Raw genomic sequence first — 27,953 nt, forward strand, 5'->3', positions numbered from 1 at the left:
AGGATGCCATCTGTGCTTGGGAGGCCAGGTCAGTGCTGTAAGAGCCTAGTCTGATGGGAAGGGTTTGTGTCAGCAAGGATGACGAGGTAGCCTGACCCACTCTGGATGGAGTGGACATGCCATAGGACCCAACATGAACCTCCTGCACAGGCTTGATGCCAATGGCTTGGCCACCTGGAAAACAACTTTAGGATTCTTAGACACTAAAGCCCAACTCCCCATTCCTTCTTCACTGTGTCTAAGCCACTCCACAGCCTATTCTTAGTGAGTAGTACAGGGTTCTTTATGATTCTCACCTACATTTCCACTATGGCCTATGCCACAAATAACCTGACGGTAGACTGCAGCAAGGAGGGGAGGGAATGGTGAGACCGTCTGAGGAAAGGCAGTCAGTCCAAGTGAGGACTGCAAAGGACTTCCTGTCCCCCAGCACCGTGACGATGGCAGCTACTCCAAGTTCTTTGCTGTTGTCCTGCAAAAGAGTCTCCATTCTTATTCTGTAGTGGGCTGGTCTTAAAGAATTCACAGCAGCCGGGCAGTGGTGGCACACATCTTTAATCCTAGCACTTGGGAGGCAGAGGCAGGTGGATTTCTGTGACACTGAAGCCAGCCTGGTCTACAGAGCAGTTCCTGGACAGCCAGAGCTGTTAGACAAAGACAACTGTCTCAAAAAAAAAAAAAAAAAAAAAAAAAAAAATTCAGGCCGGGCGGTGGTGGCGCACGCCTTTAATCCCAGCACTCGGGAGGCAGAGGCAGGCGGATCTCTGAGTTCGAGGCCAGCCTGGTCTACAAGAGCTAGTTCCAGGACAGGCTCTAAAAAAAGCTGCAGAGAAACCCTGTCTCAAAAAACCAAAAAAAGAAAAAAGAAAAAAAAAAATTCAGTTCTGCAGCTTCAACTTCCCAATAGATTACAGGTATGTGCCACCACACTTAGCTTGAAGTATTTTAAAGCCCTTTTTGGATGTTCTGTGTGTTTCTACCAAGAGCTGTAAAGAGGTCAAGTGTGAAGAGCTCGCCACGTGCCCTTAGAAAGAAGCACTGCAATTGGGCGGTGGTGGCGCACACCCTTTCATCCCAGCACTCAGAAGGCAGAGGCAGGTGGATTTCTGTGAGTTCCATGAGAGCCTGGTTTTACAGAGCAAGTTCCAGGACAGGCTCCAACGCTGTCTTGAAAAAACAAATATAGACAAACAATAACCACAAAAGAGAGGCATTGCAGCAAAGAGAACTACACAGACATAGCCTTTTCCCCCTTCTTTTTATTATGAAAACAAAACAAACACCCCAGGAGAAAGGTTCATGATTACCAGAGACACCAGAGTACTTCCTACCGTTTTTAACTCTGTGGTGTTGAGGCCGGCATTGCAAAAAACAAGCTAAAACTACTTACAATGGACTCATTTTCAGTAACTGACATTTACAGGAATATACTAGAAACGGCACTAAAAAGTTTAAGAAAAGTTACGGTAAACTTGCATGCACATCATACAGAAAAGAATCATTTTAAATATATATATAAAAAAAGAAAAGCTTCTGGAAGTGTTATGCCAGCAGCAGGGACAATGATAAACAGGATGACGAAGCTTTAACAGTGGGTTTGTTTCCCAAATGACTGTAAAAGGTGTGACAGCTGCAAAAGGAAAAACCAAGAAAACCACAGAAAAAAAATGTCTCCAGTCTGTAAGCAAGCTAAGTTACACAGCCTGAGGAGGTCTGACCCCTCGGCCTCCAAGACTCTGCCAAGTGCCTACCCCACCCCTGCATGTAACCCTCAAGGAAGTCATGGACAGCTGCCCTCCACCTCTGTACAGGACAATCTAAGTCCATGTAGCCTTTGTAACTCAGAAGGAGGGAATGGCAGTTACCCTGCAGCCTGGCATTGTGGGAACCAATGTCCTCCAAAACTCTGGAGACAAAACAGTTTAAGTCTGGAAAGAAAGCTTTAAAAAAAAATTTTAAAAGCACCAATGACAGAAGCTGCTCAGTAGGGACCACAGTCGTGGAAATGCCAGACCCTCCATCCTGTGCAACCAGCTCCACACCACTGCCCCACTGCTGGGATGCAAGCCAGAGCCGGACTCTGCTTACCTAACAGCTCACAGAGGCACCCTATCTATGCAAGCCCAGGCACTGTGCCTTGCCCAGGCATGCTGGCTAGGCTGTCACGGTAGGCCGCCACTGAGACCCCATGTGAAGGCCTGTCAATTTCCTCATGTTTATTTCTTAGTCACAGCTTAAATATTCTATTAAAGATCTGTTTAAAAAATACCTTTGAAAAACAAGGGTAACTTTAAAAAAATGGAACCTTAAAATCCACTTATATTTTTATTATAAACAAAACTGGCTTACAAGTTTAACAAACTGACTGATAACTCACCAGGCGTCTAGACATGGTAGCCAGCCAGCCACTTCCCGAGCTTGATGCCCACTGCCTGCCCACATTCACTAGTGGGCTAGTGAGACTGCCTTTAGGAGTTTTAAACTCCCATGTGGGATGTTAAGGGTGAGTCCCTGGCTCTGCCTAGAAGCAAAGGAAGAAACTGCAGAGACCCCACCACAAGTAAAACCATACAACACAAGGCTCTGCACTTGGCTCTCTCGGGTGGCGGTCAGGAGAATCAGTTTTCTGAGCTAACTGGAAATTCTTGAACAGGGACCCCTGCGATCATCAGGCTCACCTTTGTCCCTGTCAAAAGTGAAGAGGTCAGGAAGAGCCTCTGCAGGCTGGAGGGGCAGGTACTTACAGGCCTGGGAGATTGGCCCGTGTGCTCCTGGCTGAGGCCACAATGCTCAGAGCTAATCCAGGCTGACCCTGAATTCCAAAATCATTTGGCAGCCTCAACAACAACAAACCATCAGAACTTTCTGTTAAACTCTGTATATTATTACTTTTTACAATAGAAAATTAAATGTCAAGGACTTGGCCTGATATACATCGTTTTTCTCTCAGCTTACAAAGCTTGTGTTGAAGAACCGAGGTTCCCTCCGTTGATGTTAGTAAGAAAGAACTGAACAGACAACATAAAATGAGGATGTGCTGCAGCCGAAGGGTGTCTACATTTGTAAAATCCCCAAACTTCATCTAAAACAAAACAAACAAACAAACAAACAAAAAAACCCAGAGAGCCCAGACGTGATGAGCACCAGAAGGGCACGCCGCCACAGGACCAAATCTTCTCACCACGGGTCCAGTCTCCTCGTCGCCAGAGGCCTGTATCTCTACTACTTCTCTTAATGCACTTATTTATGGTTTTTTTCTTTTCTTTTTTTTCCTTTTTTAAAAAATGACCAATGATGTTAATAAATAAAGTATTTATATATACATAAAACTGGGGAGGTGGTTCAGAATGTGAGGTGGCGGCAGCCAGGCAGCGCTAGCAAAGTGGGGACACGCTGGACTGGACTTCTGTAGAAAATGGATGAACTTACAAAAATGTTTTTTGTTATTGTTTTCTATTTTTTTTTTTTTTAGATCTTTTTTGTCTTTTGTTTTTATTCCCTTAAGTTGAGGTAAAAGTTTCGGTGTCCCGAAACCTGCACGCTGCACAGCCATAGGGCCAGAGAACTCAGCACCCCTCTTCTTCCACACCCAAACCAGAGGTGGGAGGCTCTGGTCTGCAGCTACGAGGACCCTCTGCTGAGGCCCAGCCTGGTTTCTGTGGGCTGACACACCTGTCCTCAGCCCCTGCAGAGAGAAGTAACCTGCTGGTTAGTGTTCTAACAGCTTTCAAACACAGAACCCATTCTAGACCAAAACCCTTGAAAGGCTTCCTTCAAGTTACTAAGGGCGAGGCTGGGCCTGAAGAGGTATTGGGCAGGTCCAGCCACACCTCCCATGTGTCTATGGTTATCAGGTTAGCATCCCAGGCCGCAGTCTCCAAACAACTAAACCAAGCTGCAAAGGCATTTCCCGCAGAGCTCGGCCCTCTCTTGGGGTCTGGTGCACGTGCGAGGCTCTCCGCCCTACCGGAGCACAGCTGGAAGAGATCATAACACTGAAGTAAAAGAAAACCTGCACACCATGGAACGAAAGTATATTAACCATAGGAGGGGACACTGCAGTCGGCGCGTGCCACGTCCATCTGTCCAGCTCTGTTCCAGTCCGAGTTCACTCTGAGTCACTGCTGTCGGAGCTGGACCCACTGGAGCTGCTGCTCGCGGACTCCGAGGAGCTGCTACTGCTGAGCCTTGAAGGGCCTCCCGAGGGCGCTGAGCTGGACTTCTCTGTAGGGACACCAAAGAGGCCCTCGCTGAGCAGTGTGTGATCAAAAGTGTTCACGCCACTACCCTGTCACAGGTTATCTGTCTCCTGACCCAGAGGTACAGCAAATACTTGAAGGATGCTCATAAAATAGCATTCAGTGGCCACATGGCCACACCAGGACACAAGTCACAGACCCTCACTGCCCTATCTGACACTAGGAAGATAGAAACCACAAAACTATAGCACTTGGTATGCAAGCCCAAGTAGGATCCCAGCTGACCAATGATCTCAGACTCTGTCCACTGCCTATTATCCTGCTATTCTAGAGCATCTCTCTGAAACAAAGGGAAAAGGTCTCAAACTCCAGAGAGAAGAAGAGACAAAAACACCCACTCACCTAAACCTAAGGCCTGGGCAGGAGACAGAGCTTGCCACTGCACCAATTTAATATGCTGGGTTAGAAAGCCAGAAACTAGCTGCTTCCTACAAACTGGTGATTGATGCTTAGGGGTGGATCCCAAACCCTTAGCATCGAGGCCAGCCCTAAGGAGCTCTTTCCAGGAACCCAACTGTGTGGGCCTTTAGGGCTTACACGCACACGCACGCACGCACGCACGCACGCACGCACGCACACACACACACACACACACACACACACACACACACGATTCTGCAACCTCCCAAGGGCCAAAGATGCCCCCATGCCTAGTTGTAGATAAATCTAAGAGATACTAGGAGGTTGATCAAACTCTCCTGGTCCTAAGCCGGGCGGTGGTGGCGCACGCCTTTAATCCCAGCACTCGGGAGGCAGACGCAGACGGATCTCTGTGAGTTCGAGGCCAGCCTGGTCTACAAGAGCTAGTTCCAGGACAGGCTCTAAAAAAAGCTGCAGAGAAACCCTGTCTCAAAAAACGAAAGAAAAAGAAAAAAAAAGAAAAAAAAAAAAAGAAAAAAAACCTCTCCTGGTCCTTATGACTGTTGTCCTCTGATGGCCTGGATAGTTACCTTTCTTAGTGGGTTTCTTGCTGTTCAGTTGTCCACTGACATCCTGTAGCCGCTTCTCCAGCTCCTTTTTCTTCTCCTGAGCTAACTCCTCTTTCGATTTGGCTGCCTGCTTCTTCCCACTTGTTGCTGTAGAATGGCAGGTAAGCAGTGAGACATTCCTTATAACTGTGCCAGCAGCCAGTAGCCAACCAGGCAGCCAAAAAGTCCCAGTCCCACACACTAGTGCATGCAGAATCACCATCTCTGGTGCAGAGCTGTTATCGGATCCCTGTGTAGTAGGAAACACCAGGGACCTGGAACCACCGTGACACATCTTCAGAGCCTTCCCTCACCTCTACACCTTACCAGAGTCCAGAGTCTGGGCTATGACTTGTCCTCTGTCCACGGGAAGGGCACAGACCCTGTCTCAGTCCTCCTTCAGCACAGCTATTCTCTCCTGCCTAAGCCACAGAGACTGACATGGTCTGGCAAAGTTACGCCTTCACCATCAGATTTATCATTATCACCCTCTAGTCAGTCTGTTCCAGAGTAAATGAGGATCAAACACATACGAGCAGCCACACTTAGGTTGGCATGAGCCTAGATAGTGAGGGGCTGCCCTGGGACTTCCCTTCCTCCCAGCCTCCAGCACCTGCAGACTCTGGCAGTGACTGGTTCCTGTCTGGTAAAACCATCAAATTCAGGGTGCACTTTACCTAGGGTCAGAGTCCATCCTGTAGAGATTTTGGACACTTGATGAGTCAAGGAAGTGAGACCCCTCCCTGCAGTCAAAGCCCAAATGGAGCTTTAGGAGAGGAGAGAGAAGGGCCCTAACTGGACATGAACAAATGGGCTAGGCCAACCCCAGGCCCTACCTTTCCACTACAAGCCAGTTAAGGCCTAGTAGGCATCTTCCTTACCAGAGAACAGGGAAGAGGATATGGGGGCAGGCATGTACTGGCTGAGTTCAGATGTCCTTGGAGCCTGTGGTGGGCAGGTAGGCTTAGACAGTAAGGCAGCTGTGAGCCAGTGCCTATGAGCAACATGCTCTGCCAGAAAACTTACACAATGGTTTCCTCTGCTTTTTCTGTAAACAAGACTTGACATATCTCTCCAGTTCCCGTAGCGTGGTTGGCTTCAGGGTCTCAAAGTCAATTTCAATCTCATCTGGGTTTGAGTCCCTGAGAGAGGGCTCCCGGGACTGGATGATGTGCACCACACGGCCTAGCTTCTCGCCAGGCAACCGGTTGATGTCCAGGCTGAGTTGACGCTTTTCGTCATAGCTCATAGGCAGGCCCTCCTCCTCTTCCTCTGAGTCATAGGATGCAGATGCCTGCTTGCCACCCTTTTTTAGCTGTCTAAGGAAGAAGACAGGGAGCCATGTGACACTGAGTCTCAGTTATCTGTCCCACCACCTAGTCGTCTTCTTCTCCACTACAGATTGCTCTCTTCCCTAGGGGTGTACCCAAGGTTCCTCAGGAACAAAAGCTGGACCACTGATGTCTAGTCTGCCTGCCACGGACAGGCAAGACCATACTTCAGGGTCACAACATCTGTTTCCTGGCCCAGGGCCCAGTCAGAAACTATCTTTCAAACCCCACAAGTCAAAACCAGATCCCCACATCCAGATAATTGGCATGAGGCGGGGAGAGAGAGCGATGACGTGGCCGATGGGACCCAGCTGTGTCACTGTCACACTGAATGCAAGTGGCTGGTGCACCAGCTAAAAGCAAGAGATGGTCGGATGCGAAACAAGACCTGGACTGGAGAGATGGCTCAGCAGTTAAGAGCACTGTTTTTCCAAAGATACTGAGTTCAATTCCCAGCAACCACATGGTGGCTCACAACCATCCGTAATGTGATCTGTGCCCTCTTCTGGTCTGCAGTTATATGTGCAGGCAGAACACTGTATATATAATAAATAAATCTTTTAAAAAAGTTTGGAGAAACAAGACCCTTCAGTGTCAGTTAAAGGAGACAGGAAAACACCATACAAACTTCAACAGGCAAAATGGTCATAAATGCAAATCCAGTGTGGACTCCACTGGGAGACCTTGTCTCTGAAGAGGTGGGAAAGTCATAAATGGCTATATTTATATTCTTATAAAGAGGGCTTTGAGGGTTTGGTGAGATTGTTAAAGGCTTGATACCTCAAGTCCAATCCCCAGTATACACACCTAATAGAATGGGAGAACCCCAACTCCCTCTTGTAAAACTGTCCTCTGACCTCCACACGTACATAACTTTCTAATTACTTTTTGAGACAGGTTCTCACTATGCAGCCCTGGCTGCCCTGGAATGTACCATGTAGATGAGACTGGCCTTGACTTCACAGAGCTCTGACTGCCACCATCTCCTGAGTGCTGGGATTAAAAACACCTGGCTTTGTTTTTAATTTAAATTTAAAATTTAATTTTAATTTCCGTGAGTCAGAAGCCAGTCAGAAGCCAACCTAATTTACACAGTGAGTTTTAGGACAGGGACACATAGACCCTGTCTCAAAATTTAAAAGCAACAAGGAAGGCTTCAGGTCAAGCAGTATTATCTGGAAGAGACTGGAGTCTATCTACATCATGTGTCAACTCTCCGTGAAGATACTTTAGTCCTACAGATGTATGCATTAAAGCCAGGCCACAAAATGCAGAGTGGAGGAATCCCACAACGTAGTCAACCCCCAGGAAATAAAAGTAAGCAATCTTTTTAAAAATTGTTTCTAAATTGAAGTTTGGCGGTGATAATATACACCTTTAATCCAGCACTCTGGAGGCAGAGGCAAACTCATTTCTATGAGTTTGAGGTCAGCCTGGCTACACAGAGCAAGTTCCAGGACAGCCAAGGCTACACGGAGAAACCCTGTCTTAGAAAAACAAAACAAAACAAAAAAGTCCCTAATTACTCTGGAGTATTATATCCCACCATTTCTGGGACCAGTATTAACATGGATACCAAATCCAGATAAAGACAATGAGAAAAACTGATTTCTGCATCCCCTCGAGGAGAGAGAGAGAAGTAAACAAAGCCCAAGGCAGATGGGAAGAGAGATGGCCTGCATGGCCTCTTCTTGGCTGATGGTCCCAGGGCTGCACACACTTTTCTCCTGAATCCAGGCACTAAAGCCTTCCCAACTCAGTCCCAAGCAGCCATCAAAGCCTCTCTGCTGCCACCAACATTCCAAGGCTACGTCCTCGCTTCCATAACTGCCGCTCACAGACTTGTCCTTCACAATGGCCAGAATCAGATCCTCTCTCTGAGGATGCTTTACCAGAGCAGGGCACCTTGGCAGCCTACCCTTAACCTCTCCCCAATGGTGACCCCCCTTCAGAAATATTAATTCCATACTAATTCCCCAAAGGAGCATGCCTGCTAGCCTTGCCTGAGGCTTTGGACCTAGCTTCTACTGCCTACCTGCTCACCAGCTCATAAGTTGCTGCTTCCACCTAGCTAGAGAATCCTGTCTCCTGCTCTTTCCTACTTCAACCCTTGGTCTACCTGTTATACCAGAAATTAGAGCACTTGGCTGCACAGCAAAGCCCCTTGGCCCACATCACAAAAAGGTCCCAAACACTGAAAGCACCAGATGCCTCCTCTGGCAGTGCAAATGTTCTAACACCCAGCATTAGAGCCAGCCAGCCAGGTGAGGGTGACCTCCCCAGCAGGCCCCAGAGGCACTCACAGTCACCCCAAAGTCCCAGATCTGGCAGTCCTTGTGACCTGAGGTGGTCTGAGTGCCTGAGAGGAGGCCACCCACCTGCTGGCTGTGGTTGTGCTATTGGCCTTCTTGGTGGGAGCCTTCTTCTGCTGGGCCTGTTTGGCTGGTGGGGCGGCCTTGGCCTTCTTCTCCTCCTCGGACTTGGCCTTGTGCTTCTCCTTCTCTTTGTCTTTGTCCTTGTCTTTCTTCTTCTTCTCCTTCTCCTTCTTCTCCTTTTTCTTCTTTGGTTTGTTCACTGGGGCCTGAGACAAGGCGGCCAGCTGTTCATGCACGGCCTTCAGCTGGAAAAGAGCAGGCAGCTAAGCAAGCAGTCTGGGTAGGCCTGTGCCCCTGTGGCTGCCTCAGCTATGTGGGATAAGCCAGGGGCATCTGGGCCCCGCTCTGCCTTTGGAAGCCAGAGAGATGTAGGGAAGCACTTCACAGCCCACTCTGCCCCTCTCTCTGTGCCTGCCGGAGAGTCACTTCACCTTCTGAACCTGTTCCCTCACCTCTGGGGACAGGGACCCACCTCCCAGGGTGGCTGCCCATAGGCTGGGCTTGGGGCAGGTGACACGGGAGGAACTTGCTAGCGGCAGCTAATACTTTCATTGTTAATGCTTATCTTTCAGAAGACGACTAGAGTGTGAGCACCTGCACAGAGGAGACATTCAACAGCTGATCCTGGAAGGTTCCGCAGCCAGTCTGCGGGATCAAAGTGAGACAATGGCAGCAGCTCATCCTCCTGGTGCCCACCAGCAGCCAGCAAGACAGAATGCTGCATTTATGTCTCGGGGAGGAGAATTGTGACCCACATTGTATTGGTAATCAGGTAGTCTGTATGGCTCCTGGGTATCCTGGGAAGAGCTACATAGCCTACAGGGAAAGGCACCATGCACTGGGAAGGAAAGGCGAATTCCCTGCTCCATGTCCTCATCGAATCTGACATGTAGCTTCATCTGGCAATCCTCTACTCTCCTGGCCCATCCTCCCGCTGGAGCCACCTGCTCAAGCACACTACTTTGCCTTGGTGGCTACGTTCTAACTTCACAGGGCTGGCTGTAATACCCTGGGAAAATAGTTCATACTGTTGGGCCGATATCAAAACAAGTCACGTCATTCTGCGTATCAGAGAGACTGAGGCAGAGGAGGTCACAGGAGGCACAGATCTGAGTTCTTGGAGCCTGTAGCACACCCACTATAGCCACTGCTTAAAACGAATCTTTGTGGCCTGTTTGACTTCCAGCCATTCTGGAGGGTCCTGCCCTCCAGGGGTCCAAGAATGTCTCAGGCACACAAGAACTTTCAGTCGCTTGTGTGCTCCAGGAAGCCTCCTCAGACCCAGGGAGGTGCTGTGTGAGCAACCCCACCAGAGACCCTCTAGCAGCGCTACAGATAAAGATTGCAGCAGCTGGAGGAAAGGACAAGTGATGGCAAGAGGCCAGCTTAGGCAGTAAGGCTTGGTGGTCCATACGCACTGGGAAACAGCATAGAAGTGGCTGTCCTCACCTGCTCCTGCAGCTCTGCCAGCCGAGTGGCTCGCTCCTCCTCTGAGTCTGAGCTGCCTGAGTCTGAAGAGCTCTCCTCACTACTACGACTGCTCTCAGCACCTTTGCTCACTATAGGAGCTGTAGGAGCAGGCAGTGCAGGTGCCTCCATAGGCTCATCAGGCATCTTGGCAAACCTCATCTCAAATACATCCTGGGGAAAAAAAGGGAAAGCTAAACACCTACACACCCACAAGACAGCCCCTCCAGCATGTAAGATGCCTCTGAGCTGCACCACACCACACACAGTTCAGGCTCTATGAAGGCATACGCCTGCCACCTTCCTTTGTCCCCTACTCTCCCCAGGCAATTCCGAAGTGCAGGCCTAGAATGAGGGAAAGAGGCCAGCCAATCACAGACCTGAGTTTCTGAGGCCTGGCATGCAGCTCCCCTGGCTAATCTGCAAGTCTGTGTAGAAGGCACGAACAGTCATACAGCCCTGGGTGCCAGGCTCCTCAGGAATGCCCTCTGTTAACAAGAGTACCCTTCCTTCAGTCCTCAACTCCAGCAGGGATCCTAGCCACTGAGAGCTGGCTCCTGTCTCACCTGATCCCCTTTCTGGGGTTGTACTGCAGTGACACACCTCATACCCAGTGAATACCAAGATAGGCAGAGCTGTATCCCAGCAAAGCTAAATTTGGAAAGTCCCTCACAGCTCCTGCAGGAGCAAGCACTTGGAAAACCCTATTGATGAAAATCACTCTATCCTGGGGCAGAAAGGGATGAGGGAACCATGTGGAAATAAGGGGGCATTCCCTTTGTCTGCCTCATATACTCGGTCAACCCAGACATATGTGAGAGTGCACACATGTGCACACCCATCATGCTGGAGCCTAGATTGTCAAAGTGCCTCCTCTGATCCCCAAACTAAGAAGTCAGGGGTCTGGGAGGCTACTGTTGGCAAGTCATTAGGGTGTTGGACTCTAGCCCCCAGTGCCTAGTTCATAAAATTAACAGTGGTAATTACTGAACAACACTAATAACAAAGCTCCCCCAGCCTCGGGGACTGGGTGACTAACAATCATCTTCGACAGGAAAGCACAGTGCCCTTCGACATTGTATGGTGATGCCTTCAGAGTCCAAGCACAGAGAGCAAGGTCTTAGCAGTAGACAGGCCCTAAGGCTGTCTCTGCACATAAGGGGACCTCCATGACCACTGTGCACTATTTCCCAGCAGTGCCATTTTCAAAAAAAGTGCAAATATTAGGAGGACCCACAAATGAGAAAAAAGGCTTTGCCCAGCAGTCCTCATAACACAAGATGGCTTTCAGGGACCCAGGACATGCCTGAGCCAGGAACTAAAAAATTCTCATAGAACATTCTAGGTCCTAAAGTCAGGAGTCATGGTACACCTGCTAGGTAGGACTCATGAGAATGAAGCAGGAGAACGGCCATGAGTTCAAGGCTAACCTAAGTTACAGAACCAGACACTGTTTAAAAGACTTTTTAATTTTTATTTTATGTTTATTTTGCCTGCACGTATGTTTATGCACTACATGCATGCAGTGCTCACATGCATGTAGGCCAGAAGAGAGCGTTGCATCCCCTAGAACTGGAACTATAGATGGTTGTGAGCCACCATGTAGGTGCTGGGAATCAAACTCGGCCCTATGCAAGAGTAACAAGTGCTCTTATCAGCTTAAGCCATCTCTCCAGCTCCTCAGACTCAGTTAAAAACAGCAATAACAACAACAAATAAAAAAACCAACAACCCAAAGAAAAACAAAACAAAACAAAAAAATCTAAAACCAAAATCACAATGTTCAGGTGCTGGGAAAAAACTAACCATAATCTTTATTTTTGTCTCCAAAAACAAAGTCTTTTGATAACTTCCTCCAATCAAATAATCAAGTACAAACAGCAGAGAAATCTTGGTGTTCTATGCAGCACCTAGTCCTTGGCAGTACATCATATATATACATATATATGTATACACACACACACACGTGCTCACACACCCTGAATGAAACCATGTGAATGGCTCACACTTGCACGAAAGGCTATGTCAGAACACTCTGGTCTCCCCCTAAGACAGTCACTAACATACAGTGACTGTCATCCAATGTAAGCCCACCCAGCCCTGCTCTAACACTTCAGCAGAGTGGACACCTGCTAGCCTCACTAGGGTACACCAGTCCCACAAGGACAGGCTCACCTGCGGTGGTACCCTGAAGGGCAGCTAGGCTACAGCCACAGAGGCTACTGCCTGCTTCCCACCTTCCCATCCTATCCTGAAGCTTAAAAAATCAGAGGCTAGTCTATTTACCATGTTATCCTGAAATCTGCTCTAAGCCTAGCAGGATCTCACTGCCACACAGGCAAAACAGGCTGTGGAAATATGGCTCCTCAGAGGCCTGCCTTCTGGAGATGCTTCTCAGACACTTGTATCATCCCAGTTCACCCAGCTACATCTAAGGCTTCAATGCTCATAGCACAACTCAGCTGTTAATCACATTTACACCCAGCCCTGGGTTACCTGGAGCTTTCTGGCCATGGCCACCACTTCGTGGTCTGGAGGGTTGTACTTATAACAATTCGAGAACATTAACCGGATGTCAGCAGCAAAGCCCTGTGCATCTGGGTACTCGCGGCTGTCCATTTTCCTCTGTAACAAGCAACAAGTGTGAGCAGACAGCACTACCCAGACCATGTAGGAGATAGACTCATAGCCTCAGAACACCTTCTGGCAACCAAGGCAACTGCCAGTGAGGACATCTGTCAATTAGCTTGGGTTGGAGTACTCAGAGGAGGGAGCCTTGGGAGAAGGGGTCAGAAGTGATGGTTCAACACTAAACACCTGGGCTCCAAGGACAGAGCCACTGGATGAAGAAACACTGGGAGATAAACCAACCCTACAGCCAAACCCATCCTCAGCTGGAGTTTTCAGTTCCACACAGCAGACATCACAAAAGGTTCTGGTGTTAGGGACTTTCGTGGCGTTTCAGGTAAAAACTCTGCCCATCTTGGGAAGTCCACTCAATTTACAGAAGGAGTTTGCTTTTCTTTTTTTTAAATATTTATTAATTTATTATGTATATAATATTCTGTCTGTGTGTATGTCTGCAGGCCAGAAGAGGGCACCAGAGCCCATTACAGATGGTTGTGAGCCACCATGTGGTTGCTGGGAATTGAACTCAGAACCTTTGGAAGAGCAGGCAATGCTCTTAACCACTGAGCCATCTCTCCAGCCCGAGAGTTTGCTTTTCTTGTGAGGAATCTAGGAGTTGTTACCAATTTGCCTCTTAGGAGATGTCTTATGTCTTGAGCCCAGAGGCAGCTCTCAGTTTGTGCAGGGATGGAGGGCAGCAGGGGCCTGTGGAGCTGATGCTGACGAATCAGCACCCCGTAGTGAAGCCCCTCACACTCCACTGAAGTCCAGCCCAAGGAGTCCCAGAGGAGGCAGGCTGGACAGGGTCACACAGGCAGGCACACAAAGCTGAGTGGGGCAGACTGGTGGGGAGTGGATTGGCATACTTTAAGCATTTATGAGGGTGTCAAGTTCCTGTCTTGTGTGGAGATCAGTGGTCAGTGACCTAGGGGCTAACCATCCACTTTAACCTCTGATTGGGCATGGATTGCCACACAGTGGAGGGATCTCAATAACAGGCTTGGAGCCAAGTGATGGTGGCACACACCTTTAATCCCAGCACTCAGGAGGCAGAGGCAGGTGGATCTCTGAGTTCGATCCCAGCCTAGTCTACAAGAGCTAGTTTCCAGGACAGGTTCCAAAGCTACAGAGAAAGCCTGTCTCGAAAAAAAAAAAAAAAAAAAAAAACCAATAAAATAAATAAAATAATAGGCTTGTCCCTTGTGCCCAAAGACAACCATGCTCTCAGCAGAGGCCTCTCGGAGAAAAGCCTCCTGGAGCTGGTATGTCGCATGCCAGTACAATTTCCCCCTTAAGTTTTGTTATTACACTCTGTCAACAGTGGATGCTGGAGAGATGGTTTGGCGGTTGAGGGCACTTGTTACTTTTGCAGGGGAGCTGGGTTCAGTTCTTATCACCCACATAGTAGCTTACAACCATCCATAACTCCAGTTCCAGGGGACTCAACTCCTTCTAACTTCTGTGGGCACCAGACATGCATATGGTGCACATACAAACATGCAGGTAAATATGCATACATGCAAAATAAATCTAAACAAAAAATGAAATTCACACCATATTAAGGTATTTTCTCCCTTTACTGCATAGTCTTTAGAAATCGAGGCTGTCTTATACTCTTCTGCTATAGTCTTTTCATGGGGTGTAAATCAGACTCAGTCAAGCAAGAGTTACCTGGGTAAGCACCTAGTGTCTCTATAAGCCTGAGCAAAGCACACGGCAACTTCTCAGTAAACTGAACTCCCAAATATGCCTCATCTTGGACCCAAAGGAAAATGAGGAGGCCAACCTGTCGCAGTGCATCAAAAACAGTGGGCCCCCAGCAAAGTTCCAGAACTCCAAACAATGGCACAATAGTGGCCAGGCAGGATAAAACAAGGCTTCCAGCAGCTTTGGGGTTATGCGGTCCCCAGGGCCTGCTTCCTCACCCCAACCCTGCTAGACAGGCCAGTTGCTTACTTCATTTTTACTCAATGCATAAAGAGCACCGGGCATAAAGTTGTTTAGGTGGCCGGGCCTGCCTGCCCCTGATATAACTATCTAGGACGAAAAGCTGCTATTGGGAGATTCTGCCTCGCTATGATGAGGTACAGCAGCTGACACCACTGCCTTTACAAGGATGCCTAGATGATACATGCAACCATTCCACTACACTCAACTGGCAAGGAGAGTCCCGGGGGTCACCACAGAGATTCCCTCTAGGAAGGGCAGAAGAACCAAGCCCAGCTCCAGGGTTGTCATCTCTCAGGCTCCTTTTCCTGCAAAAGCTCAAGTCCATTTTTACGACCACCAGGCCCTGATTTGGCTGGACACAGCAAAACCCAGAATGAGATACTAACTCTGGGGAAACCTAGCAAGGGGATGGCACAGCTCAGCTTGTGGCCTCAGTGTTTTGCCCATCTCTCTCCACTTCCCTGTCTGTGTGGGAGCAGGGCTCAAAGGTAGCCAAGCGCTAAGGCAAGGCCCACCACCAGACTCCCACCTCTGCCGTGAGGTGCCTACATATCAGGGGTTTTGAGACAGGACTCTGTGTAGCCCCAGATGTCCTGGAACTTGCTATGTATACCAGGTTAGTTTCATCAGTCTCAGAAGCAGACACCTTTAAAAGCCCCCTTATCTGCTGATACAGAACTGGGGGACAGAAGGAAGAACTGAACCACTGATCTTGCAGACTCAGGGACCAACAGACTTTCTTCCCTGACCAGGTCAAGGTATAGGCAGGCCTAGTTCTCAAGGAGCAAGGGACATCAGCAGAACAGGATCTGGAGGAGGTCAGAGTGGGCTCAGTCAGGCAGGAGAGCCTGCTGGCTCTGGCTATGGGCACCACCCTGCCCTCAACACCACCCCACTTACTTTGACCGTGCTGAGGTCCATGGGATGCTTGATGATGTCATGGTAGTCATGCAGCTCCAGCGCCTCAGCATCAACTGGCTTGTAGAAGGGCCACGCATAGGCAGCATGCTTCTTGGACAGCATCTCCCGGAGGATGCTGTCACAGTGCCGCAGGTGCTCGGACAACTTCCCCTTTTTACCGGCATGCTGTGGGACCTCACCATCTTCCAGGTCCTTCTTGGGAGGTTTGATGGGGCGGCCCCCACTCTCCCTTCGGGCCACCACCTTGGCCTGCTTGGGCTCTGAAAGTGGAGGGGGAGACTCGCTCCGGCTGGCAGTGATGGCAGACGTTGTAGGTGTGGTTGTGTCCGCTTTCCTCTTCACACCCTTTTTCTAGGACAACAAAGTAACAGTGAACTCCAAAAACAAGGAAGTGTACATACAGGGAGATGTGTCTCACAGCTGCCACACCTCCGGAGTGCAGACTGCCTGCCAGGCGCCAAGCTAGCGACCACATGCAGGGTCTCGTTTCCTTCTCATCTGTCCCCACAGTACAGAAGACACCGAGGCTCAGAGGGGCCAGGCCCACAGTCCAAGGTCACACAGCTGGCCATGGTGATGCTGGGACTCTCTCCCTCAGCCCCGAGGATTCATGGGTGAGCATCACTGACCTGAGCAGCATGAGGTGCTGCAGGGAATTCACCCAACATCTAACAAGCACCACAGATTGGTGCCAGAGACAGAGACTCCCTGCTTTAAAGACCAGGAGGAAAGTGCCAGACCAGGCCCTGAGCAGGTGCTTCAAGGACAGACACAAATCGAGCAGAAGGAAGGGAGGCAGGAGGAGCATTCCAGGCTGGATGGGTGGGGGCAGCCTGACCAGGAGACATGAAGCAGTCACAGCAGTTACAGGCCAAGAGACTCCAAGGGCTGTAGGCATGGACGGACCAGGACTCTTATCTGGAAGGCACAGGCAGTGCAGGGGGCTGCTAAGCCCAGGAGGTACCACAGCCTCCCATGGGTGCACCTGAAGCCGGCTGCTAATAGCAGACACACATATAGTCTCTGCCAAGGGACCTAAGGGGGAAAGGCGTCTCTACCACAGCAGAGTCCAACCAACATGTATCACCAACCGAGTTGGGATCAGGGTTTGGTATATAGTGAGACCTGCTCAGCGGATTTCTCTTAGCTTGCTTAGGTGGGCAGAGAAGCCAACTAGAGCCACAAACTCACAGGCCAGGTGATGGCAACAGAACCTGCCATTGACAGCCCCTAGTTACTTTCCCAGCCAAGCTGCCACCCGCAGGCTGACAGGGGCACAAACTGGCCATCCAAAACCATTGATGGGCACCTACAGGATGGCAAGCACCAAGCGCGAGCTGCAGGGGACCTGGGGTGGGAGGGCAGACTCGCTGTGGCAAACAGCCTGGCCAGGCGCCACCGGGAAGTGCAGGCAGTGAAGGCCACAGGGAAGGGAAGGCAATGGAGGTGGCATTTTACCTTGGGAGAGCCATTTAACCCCTGAGCGCCCGTTTCCTCATCTGTAAGAGGGGGGACTACTGCCTGCCCCAGAGGGTCACTGTGAGGATCAAATTGAAGAAGATAACACACATGAGTGCCTGTTATGGGCCCTACTCAAAGCAGGAGATTCAACAGGCCTTGCCAACCCCGCACCTCACAGAAAGCCCCCACTCCATCTAGGCCCAAGTAGGGTCCGGCCAGGGCAGGGCAGTGTCCACCATGAGAACTCTCAGCAAACAAGGGATAGCTGTCAGACCCTTACAAATCCAGGCTCATGCCATTGGCCACCATTCCCCCAAGAATGACCAAAGATGACCTGAACCCTCTACCCTCACTACTCCCTTCCTACCTTCCCTAATGGCTTGTAAAGGCCAGGGCTACCAGGCCGGAGAAGCTGGGGTTCAAGTCCAGCCAGGCCAGCACCAGCCATGTGACCTCTACCCCTGAGCCTCGGTCTCCTTGTCTGTGCAGAAAATCTTTCCAAACAGCTGCACCTAGAAAGGCAGTAGAGCGCCCACCTGCCCCAGTACTGCCCCTGCTTCATGAACTCTATGGGGCTCAGACCTCCAGCCAACCTCATGAGATAGCCATGCAGGCCTCAGGGAAGCTCACCTTGACTACAGGCGGTGTGGGAGGGACCACAGGGACAATGGGTGTCGCAGGAGGAGGCGGTGCAGCAGCTGGGGGGACGGGAACCGATGTGACGTTTGCAGTGATGGTTGGTACAGGGGTGGCAGCAATGACGGGTGTCTGGGATACAGTTGGGGGTATGTTCTGGAAGGGGGTTGCTGGGGAGACCGAGGATACAGCTGCCACCTGCTGTGTACCTTCAAAGCAAGGACAGGGAGCTCAACTCAGTGGGTTCTGTGTTTCAACAAGCATCTAAGACCATGCCATCCAGCCATGGCACTAAGGCCTCTGGGACAGACCAAGATACACTAGCTAGAACAGTCTCTTCCTAGCCTTGGAGCAGGTGTTGACCCTGCTGCCTGGGCAATGTTCACTGAGTGACTAGAAGAGAAAACCAGAGTAAGCCCCATAGCTGGGTGGAGAAACCCACTCAGAGCCCATAGCTAACTGACTGACAACCTAGGACTTGGCCTTTCTTGCCCCTAGCTTAATTTTAGCCACTCCCTGCCCAGTCAGTCATTCTGTCTGACACATCTCCAGTCAATATCCATTCTCAGACCTGACTGGACCCAGGTTGGCCTCATGGCTCTGGATAATGATTACCTTGACTCTCTCCAACCGAGAGAAAAACTCCTCTAAACCAGACAGCAAGCAAGGCAAAACCAATGCTAAGATCAATAAAAACAGGAGTGAAATGTGGGAGGTCAGCCTGACACGTGACAGCAGCTACAGCAATATTCTCCCTGTTCTAGACAGATCTGCACCTGTCAAGCTCATCACATCTGTCCTACCTGGCAGACAAGGAACACAACTCAGAGGGGCCAGGGAACTCACACCTACCCATTCCACTTATAACCTCAGCAGAAAATGCCTGCACTCCCTGTCTGCCTCTTTTTACCTGCATTCTGGGCTCCTGCAGCTGGTTTCCGGCCTTTGCCCTTTGGAGCAGGGGGCAATAGTTCAACTTCCTCCTGGGGCATCTGGGCTACTTTCTGCAGAAAGATTTTCTCTAGGGCCTGGGCCATTAGCACTATGTCATCTGTGGGCTGAAGACAGAGAACCGGGATCACTTGCCATGAAAGGAACTGTGCACTTGCAAAAGACACTGTAGGTTGTAGTACAAGAATGCATTAAATTTTGTTAAGAAACTTGCTGTGAAGGAAAGGCAAGAATAATATTTTTCAATGTGAAAAATACAAAAGAATAAAAACAAAGACAAAAGTATAAAAACAGCCCTCATAACTGGGCGGTGGTGGTTCATGCCTTTAATCCCAGCACTTGGGAGGCAGAGGCAGGAGGATCTCTGTGAGTTCGAGGGCAGCCTGGTCTACAAGAGCTAGTTCCAGGACAGGCCCCAAAACTACAGAGAAACCTTTTCTCGGGGGAAAAAAAAAAAAAAAAACCCCAAAACCCACGCCTTCACCCAGCAAGCAGAGAAAAGAGGCCTCCCCACAGCTGGGCTCCAATACCTTTCCTATATTCACACTGCTAAAAGACCAAACCCTCAAGCAGGGACCTGCGAACTTGGCCACCTGCTCTGACACTGACCACTCTTCAGGGTTCCCAAGTGCTCTGTATAACACTTTGGGTGGCTGCCCACTGATGGCAGGTTGGGCCCACAGTTCTGCACCCTTAGGATTTCTAAGCGTGGAGCTCCTAGGTCTCAGAATAGAGTCCATGGGCTATGTCAGTGACCTCTAAAAGCTGCCCAGTTTCCACTAACCCCCCAACAGGCCACTGGGATGGCATAGGGAATCACTGAACACAAAAGTGCCAGGACATTGTCTGCTGCAACCCCAAGAGCCATGGCAGAGGGCCTGGACTCACAAGGCACCTATGAACCAACAGCATGCAGGGACTTGGACCTCCCAGTGCCAAGCTTGCTCCCTCAAGCAGCTTTGGGGCTCTTGTTTTGTATCTCACCTTGTTATAAATATAACAGTTTGTAAACATGGTGTTGAAGTCCTGCATACACTCACTGGCACTCCAATAATAATTATTTTCTAGTCTCTTCTTGATAGTCCCCATGTCCATTGGGTTTTTTATTATTTTATGATAATCCTAGGGAAAAAGATGTTCAGATGTGTTAATCAAAGAAAGAGTCAATGTTATTCTCAAGTTTCCCAAGCACAGCAAGGTCCTCCCTCTCTAGTCAGCTGGATCCCAGGGCTAAGTCTAGAAGCAGGTGGGGCATGTGGTCAAGGAGACTCCTGGCCAGTCTCAAACTCTTGCCAAATCTGTTCTCATGGGTTTCTCCAGCAGGGGGCAGAGCCTGAGCTGGTCCACATACAGACAGAGCTAAACTCCCTCTGATTCTAAACCTGCAGGTGTCCAGGGATCAAGCATGTACAGAAACAAATGAAAAAGTGCCTGTGCTGGGCTTCTCATTGCAACTCTCCAGGTATCTCTATATCCAGAGAAAATCTGAGTATGCAGTAAAGGAACCACGGCCTAGAAAATGGGTCTTATTGCACACCGGGCATCTGACTAAGAGGAATCACGATGAGTGGGCAGAAGCACAGCCCCTAATGCATGAGATAAAGATTTACATGGCCCTCTGACCCAGGCCATCATCCTCTAGCCCAGCGGTTCTCAACCTTCCTAATGCTATGACCCTTTAATACAGTTAATACATGTTAATGTGACCCCCAACCATAAAACTATTTTTGTTGTTTCTTTATAACTGTGATTTTGTTATTGTTATGAACTGTAATGTAAATATCTGTTTTCCAATGGTCTCAGATGACCCTTGTGTGGAAGGATCACTAGACCACCAAAGAGGGTTATGACCTACAGGTTGAGAACCACTACTGTTGCCCCTTTTATTCTTTCACCATGGAAGGCAAAGGTTCTCCCCATTTCTTGTACCGAGGGCAGCCACCCTGCTAGACCAATGGCTTCCTGTGCGGCACTGAGGCACAGGCAGCACCTGCTGTATCTCAGACACCACCTTTGGGCAGGATTTCCAGGAGTGGGCTAAAGGCCACTCACAGGCAGGTTCAACTTGATTGCGTCCACAGGCTGGTAGAACGGCCAGGCAAACTGATGTTTCCAGAGTGTCTTCACCACCACATTCTGCATGTACTGCAGTTGGTTAGTCTTTCGGCCAGGCTTGCTGGGGTTGGAGACCTCGGGTGGGGGAGGGTTCACAGGGCCCGGGGCTGCCGGGATCCCCGCGGGGGCAACCGCTGTAGTAGTGGACATTCTCTGGCAGCTGGATCACTTGCTGTCACAGCAGCAGCTCAGAGAGGCACTCGTTATGGGGGCTTGGCATCCCATTTCTGGGCCCAGTCAGGCACCTGCAGAAGCAAGCAGAGATGCTATCACTTGGAGAGCCTCTACTTCAGCAAGGACACAACTTTCCCTACCACCTCGATGTGTGGCTGTGGCACTCCTCAGAGCCACCCCAGCCACTGCTCTTCTACCTGGGAAAAGTGCAAACATGAGGGCACTGGCTCCCAGAAAGGGGGTAGAGAAGAGTATGATGGGCCTAGTCCCTTTCAGCTCACAGCCCCACGGACTGGTGAGGGCTGGCTCAATTCTACCCGTCTGTCAACTACTTGGCTGTGGCGATGTTTTAAACAATTGAGGCCCAGACAATTGAGGCCCAGAGAACTACAACATGTAGCTTAGCTGAGAGATGAGCAACAACTGAAGTTTGCGGACCTAAACCTAGCACAGGGAGCTGGGGCCCTAAGCAGGGCATGGCATGAGGTTCTAATGTAACCAGGAGAACCAGCTGGGGTTTGTGATGGCAGCCAGCTGTGACATGCCTGGCCCTCACCCAATCAGAATGGTGAAAGACAGTGACCACATCAGCAGTCGTCTGTGTCCCACCTGTGCACGCAGTTCCTGAACAAGACACATTTTGAGACTTCAAGTCCCCATTCTAACTGTCAGGAATACTGGCCACATACAGAGCTGATGTGTCCATGACAGTTCTGCAAATCCCTGAAAAGCCAGGGTAATGTGCAACACTGGTAGCATGCTGGGTGTCCCCACTTAACAGAAACCATGCTATAACTTTCACAGGGCACCCCCACTGCATGGTGTCCCTGCTGCATGGTACTCCCATGGCACAGCACTGAGAAGGGAGCAGCACCACTAGGCAGACACTCAATAGTAAGGATACTATAAAGCAGAGGTAGCACATAGTATGACTACAGGGTGTGTGGGGCGTCATACAGGAGGAGCATGTGCAGGAATATATACAGTTCCCTCAATATTCAAACCTCTTGCAGTCTGTTGACATGGACACAACCATAGCCTAAGACTCAAGGAGGAATGGCAAAGTCCTACCCACTCCCTAGGGTGAGACCCAGAAAGGAATAGCAAAGTCTTCCTCTGGTCCATGTGTGCAGAAATGGTCCACCATGGCTTTCTCCCCAAGATACTTAAGGTCTTAAGTCACTCTCTTACAGCAACTACTCCTGCCGAGATCCGCTAAACTTGCCTCTTTGACCCAGCTGTATACCATAAACCCTGCCTCCTTGTTCATCTGTGAGCAATAACCCCACCTCCCTATTCAACTGTACATAGGAACGTGCTGAACTTCCAGGGTGCTGCAGCTTCTCCATCAAAAAGCCCAGTCCGCCTGACTTTCAGCTGTTCCTCCTTATCTGCCTGTCCTTTCTTCATTCCTTTGATGCCCCCAGTCAGGACTGTCCCTAGGACAGTTGCAAAGACTCAGCAGCTACCTCCTGAGGAGGAAGCTAGGTAGCACCATATGGATCCACTTCCACTGGGAAAGGCCTTGCCCAGGCTCCATGCTGCATGTGGGGCCTGGTGCCTCATGTGAACCTTGCTATCTTTCAAACTTTCCTGTATGTTTATCACACTGGAATGGTTCAAGGCAATATCCAGAGGTGAGATGTTCAGCCAGTTCCAAGATTTACAGGTGGATGAGTGGGGCTGGAGTACTCAGACTGGCTGACATCCTGTTGGTCCTGTCAAGTCTCACCGCAGAGGCTGGTAAATGCTGCAATCTGAAGCTCCTCTGGAGAAGGCTAGCTGCTAAACATTTGGTAGCATCTACTCTCAGCAGGTTCCATTCCTTTCACCCCAGCTCAGGGTAGAAAAGGTCTCAAAAACCTCCATCAGACATGTGTCACCTGCCAAGCAGCTCTTATTGCCCACTTATTGCATCCAAGAAGTACTTCTAAGCTTTCTGGGGCACCATCTGTGTCTGCACTGAGGCTCCGTAGGTATCATCCTGGGCACCCTCAGCCTGAAGAATAAACCAGAGGGCAAGGAGCCCCTCCAACCCTTGCCAACAACCATGAAGCTGTATTCTCCCTTGTAGACCAAAGACTATCTATGCACAATTCCAAGGCCACAAGTCCACCAGGATGTCAGTTCCTACCTCCAGATCACTTCTCACTGGGATCATCAGTCAGTCCTGCCCTATACAAAGGAGATGACCCTGTTAACATACTGGGTCAATCACTTGTAGGTTCAAAACCCTGCTCCTGATTCCATACTAACCAGCAGAGCCTGAGGTGATAGGGCCCTGGGATGGGTAGCTGCTATAACCATGTTAGCCTTCATGATCCTTCAGGATATGGGGCTCATGTCCTCCCTAGGCCTTCTTGGAACTTACTGAAATCCTAACAGCATGGGGCTGCAGGGTGGATGCTGAGGTAGCCATCAGGGTTGTAATTCACCGCTGCTACCGGCCAGCCTCATAGTGTGTCCTTTCATCTCCCATGGGGTTCTGAGCCTGAAATTAAGCACTCAGGGCTCAGGGAGCACAAGCTGGCTATGACCAGTGTAGGGGTGGAAGTTCACTCTCACAGTGTATGAGATTCCCAGGAACAAAGGCTGGTCCTGCTACTGTGTGGGTCCAGAGAGCTGATCTGGAGGACCCATGACACCGAAAGGGGTCTGAGACTGCAGGCTAAGGTACAGGGAGGCCTCCTCTGAGGAAGGAAGATGGTCACAGACCTTTCCATACCCAGGCACTGGGAACCACCTCCTGAAATGTCCTAGTGCCTGGGATGGAGGAGTAGGGTGACAGCAAAGTAACACACAGGGAGGGTGAAAAAGCCAAGCTGCTTAGTTCCCAGGACCAACAGAAAGAGGAGCTGAGAGGTACGTCCCAACCAGTGGGCATCTAAGCTCCAGGCTACGGTAGTTTGAATGTAATTGAATGTAAGCTCATAGGGAGTGACACTATTAGGAGGTGTGGCTTTTTTGGAGTAGATATGGCCTTGTTTGGAGAAAGCGTGTCACTGTGGGGACAGGCTTTGAGGTCTATTTTGTTCAAGCTCCCCTCAGTGTGACACTGAGACCACTTCCTGCTGTCTTCAAGTCAACATGGAGCAGCTCCTTTGCCAACACCATGTCTGCCTGCCTGACGCCATGCTTCCTGTCATGATGAAAAATGGACTGAACCTCTGAAACTTTTGTTTGGTTTTGTTTTTTGAGACAAAGTTTCTCTAGCAACAGTCCTGGTTGTCCTGGAACTCTCTCTGTAGACCAGACTGGCCTTAAACTCACTGAGATAGCCCTGCCTTTTCCTCCCAAGTGCTGGGATTAAAGGCATGTGTCACTACTGCCTGCAAAACCTCTGAAACTTTTTTTAAAGATTTATTTATTTATTTATTTATTTATTTATTTATTTATTTTGTGCACATTGTTCAACCTCCATGTATGCCTGCCCGCCAAAAGAGGGCACCAGATCTCATTACAGATGGTTATGAGCCACCATGTAGTTGCTGGGAATTGAACTCAGGACCTCAGGAAGAGCAGTTAGTGCTCTTAACCTCTGAGCCATCTCTCCAGCCCAAACCTCTGAAACTTTAAGTGAGCCACCCCAACAAAACGTTTTCCTTATAAGAGTCGCTGTGGTTATGGTGTCTCTCCACAGCAGTAGAAACCCTAAGACACATAGTAACCCCTATGGTGCACACAGTACCATCCCTCTGGACTGAGCCAAATGTCCACATACTTCCCTTCAAAGCAAACTAGTCTGGCATGTCTGGGCAGCAGGGGTCACGGTAAGCCTGGCCTGACCTTCAGCCATCAATGCCTAGCAACCCTCAACCATCCAGACAGCAGTGCAGAGAACTGGACTGTCACACAGGAAATGCTAAGTCACTGAGAGAACCTGTGCAGGAAAAGAGAGCCACCGGCTTCCTTGAAAGCTATTTCCCATGGGAGAAACAGCTTTCTGATCCACAGTGGGCCTAAGCTGCTTATCTGGGTGAAGGCTTAGGAGGCAAAGGAGGCTTCCAGAAAGTACAACTGAGATAAGCAGGGCTGCTGTGAGCAGAGTCAGAGACACACCAGAGTACACAAATATGCAGACTCCCATCAACACAAGAAGCATGGGCTGCAGTGCAACCCTAAGCTCAGCCTCTAAGGTTCCTCCAGGTGACAGGTAAGTCATGGTGACCTGAAATGCCAGCAGGCATTTCTGCCCATGGCTGGGACCCTCTATCTCACTGTTGGATATACCCCTGCAATGCTCACAAGCCTACCAACCAGAGGTACCCCTCCCTTCCCTGTTTTTTGTTCTGGCTCAAGACAAGAGTCTCACTCCACAGCTCAGACTAGCTAATTCAATGATGTACCTCCTGTTGGGTTACATGTTTCAACTGCCAACTTTTCAGATTTCAGAAGGCCAAACCAGTAGATACAACACCCTTTAGGGGTAGAGAGTGGTGGTCTCTCCTATGCAGATCCCTATCCTCAGGCCTAAGGGAAGACTCCAATACAGCATCACCTTCTTCAGGGAAGGTCAGAGGACCAAGAGTCTGCTGCTAAGAACTGCTGAATAGACAGTGATCCTGCAGCAGAGCTTTGGTACCCAGGGCTGACTTCTCTAGAGAGCCCTAGAGTCCCTCACTTGGGCCTCCAGGACAACACGGGTTCCATTCTGTAACTCAGGAGCAAGGCTTGGGGTAAGGTATGGCACTGAGGACTGAAGCAAAAGGGAATCAGCCTGTGCCTTGGACAGATTTGTTGGCAAGCCTTGCTGGAGGCCACTGACCTCAACCTTGACTCAGGATTCAATCATCTTCAGGAAGTAGTGCTAATTCTTTGGAGATGATGGTTGTGGTTGTGAATTTCAAAATCTCCTTATCGTTTAAGAGTTTGCACTGTACATTCCATGAATGAAAGTGTCTAGAGTTTGATGGCAAAAATGGGAGACTGGACAAATCAGACAGTTTAGGACTGCCAAGAGACAGGGCACTCCGTCTCCACTCTTGTCTTAACCTACAAATCTGGACCATAATCAAAAGAAGATAACCACATCCTTCAAGAAGCTGAGGCAGGGGCCAGGCCTCTGGTAGGCTAGATGGAACTAAAGTAGAATGCCCAAGAGACCTCAGGGTTTCTTTTTTCTTTTTTTTTTTGTTTTTGTTTTTGTTTTGAGACAGGGTTTCTCTGTAGCTTTGGAGCCTGTCCTGGAACTAGCTCTTGTAAACCAGGCTGGCCTCAAACTCACAGAGATCCACCTGCCTCTGCCTCCTGAGTACTGGGATTAAAGGCGTGCGCCACCACCGCCAGCCTCACATTTATAACTCAGAACATCTCCCCTGAGCCCCACCTGCCACTAGGAGAGAAATGAGGGGCTCCAGCTGCCTTGAGATTGCTCTTTGTGGTACAGATGGTCCTGCACATCTGGTACCCATGGAGCTGGAACCCAACCTTCTAGGTGTCAGTACAAAAAGGTGCAAACATAGGGTGGCAGGATCTCACACAGTAAAGGAGCTGGTGGGCCTTGGCATTGACCACACAGCTCCACTGACAGTCAATGAATATCAGACAACTCTTCACTGCAGACAACCCCCAGGGGGCCACCCTTCTACATGCTGTCTGTCCAAGCCAGCAGTGCACTGATCCTGAGTAAGTCAGGACACAGCAGCTCCAAGCCCTCTAAGGACTGGTCACAGATGCGCTTCCACACGAGAGTATAACTAACACTCATAGCAACCACTTCAGCCAGACATGGAGAGGTAGGGCCTGTATCTCATGGGAAAACTGAGGCTCCCTTCCCCAGGCCTGCCACTCAGCAGAGCCTGACTTCTCTACAGCGCCCTGGAATCCCCTCACTTGGGCCTCTAGGACAGCACGGGACCCACAATGGGCAATACCTCAGGACAGCTGTGGGTGAAAGTCCGTCTGAGGAGGCATCAGCCTCAAGAGGATGTGAAACCACCTAGTGTGGAAACTCAGACAAACCACAAAGGCCCACAAGCACCAGAGGAAGCCTGGAGCAAGGCTCTAGTGAGTCCCTGAAGGCTGCAGAGGGGCCACCCAGAGAGGGCGGGGTCAACTCATATCCTACACTGATGACAGCCGCCTCACCATACCAAGGCAAGAAAGGCCTATAGAGCCAACTCCCCCATTGACTCCCCCACCCTCCTGCCCACCTTCCAAATCCACTTAGGACAGAGGGAAGGAAGGCCTTAATCCTGCAGCTTTCCAGCCTTACTGTATTTACTGTATGGCCTTAGACAGGCCACCTACCCCTTCCCCAGGTCTAAGAATTAAAGGAAAAACCCAGCCCTTTAAGTCCAAAGGACAAATCAGCAAAGGTGAGAGGCTAGAGCTCAGGGGCCCTGGAGACACATGGAGGGGTAGGAACCTACAATTTTATCACCATGGAAAACACCCAATAAGCTCAATGCAATCTCACAGCCTCCTCCGGTCAACTCACATCCTCCCCTACACCAGGCCAGCAGTACTAGACAGCAGGGACCTGAGGGCCAGAACCCCCTGCAGCCCAGTGTTCAGGCTTGGCAAAGGTCAACTCCACAGCTACTTACCCAAGCACTTAGCACCTTTCCCTCATGTCAAGCCTGGGTCAGCCCAGGCATGGGACAGTTGCCAGGCTGTGGAAGCGTATCTAGCCTGGAAAGCTTTTCTTAGGATCCGGGGAAGAAGAAGCCTCTACACTGAGCTTCAAGGTAAGCTGAAAGGGCTATCTCTCTGGGA

The 27,953-nt window shown here is 49.9% G+C and overlaps 1 protein-coding gene across 6 annotated transcripts in view; it reads right to left on the reverse strand.

The window, feature by feature from the left end:
* Nucleotides 1-1,239: 1,239 nt before the first annotated feature.
* Brd3 (bromodomain containing 3) overlaps nt 1,240-27,953 on the reverse strand; it is a 32,680-nt gene continuing 5,966 nt past the window's right edge. For 5 of the 6 annotated variants that reach the window (XM_038336284.1, XM_038336283.1, XM_038336285.1 and 2 more), the window contains exons 2-12: nt 21,000-21,307; nt 19,932-20,069; nt 18,907-19,054; nt 17,991-18,205; nt 15,879-16,250; nt 12,897-13,025; nt 10,383-10,574; nt 8,937-9,178; nt 6,254-6,546; nt 5,210-5,335; nt 1,240-4,224 (exon numbers count right to left, since the gene is read on the reverse strand). In XM_038336284.1, coding sequence (XP_038192212.1) covers nt 4,109-4,224; nt 5,210-5,335; nt 6,254-6,546; nt 8,937-9,178; nt 10,383-10,574; nt 12,897-13,025; nt 15,879-16,250; nt 17,991-18,205; nt 18,907-19,054; nt 19,932-20,069; nt 21,000-21,212 — 2,184 coding nt within the window. In that variant the 5' untranslated portion in view covers nt 21,213-21,307 and the 3' untranslated portion in view covers nt 1,240-4,108. Of the gene's footprint in view, nt 4,225-5,209; nt 5,336-5,904; nt 6,547-8,936; nt 9,179-10,382; nt 10,575-12,896; nt 13,026-15,878; nt 16,251-17,990; nt 18,206-18,906; nt 19,055-19,931; nt 20,070-20,999; nt 21,308-27,953 lie in introns of those variants that run through there. The other variant, XR_005286169.1, reaches the window with a different exon arrangement.

Source organism: Arvicola amphibius, chromosome 7, assembly GCF_903992535.2.
Source record: "Arvicola amphibius chromosome 7, mArvAmp1.2, whole genome shotgun sequence".
NCBI classification, from domain to species: domain Eukaryota; kingdom Metazoa; phylum Chordata; class Mammalia; order Rodentia; family Cricetidae; genus Arvicola; species Arvicola amphibius.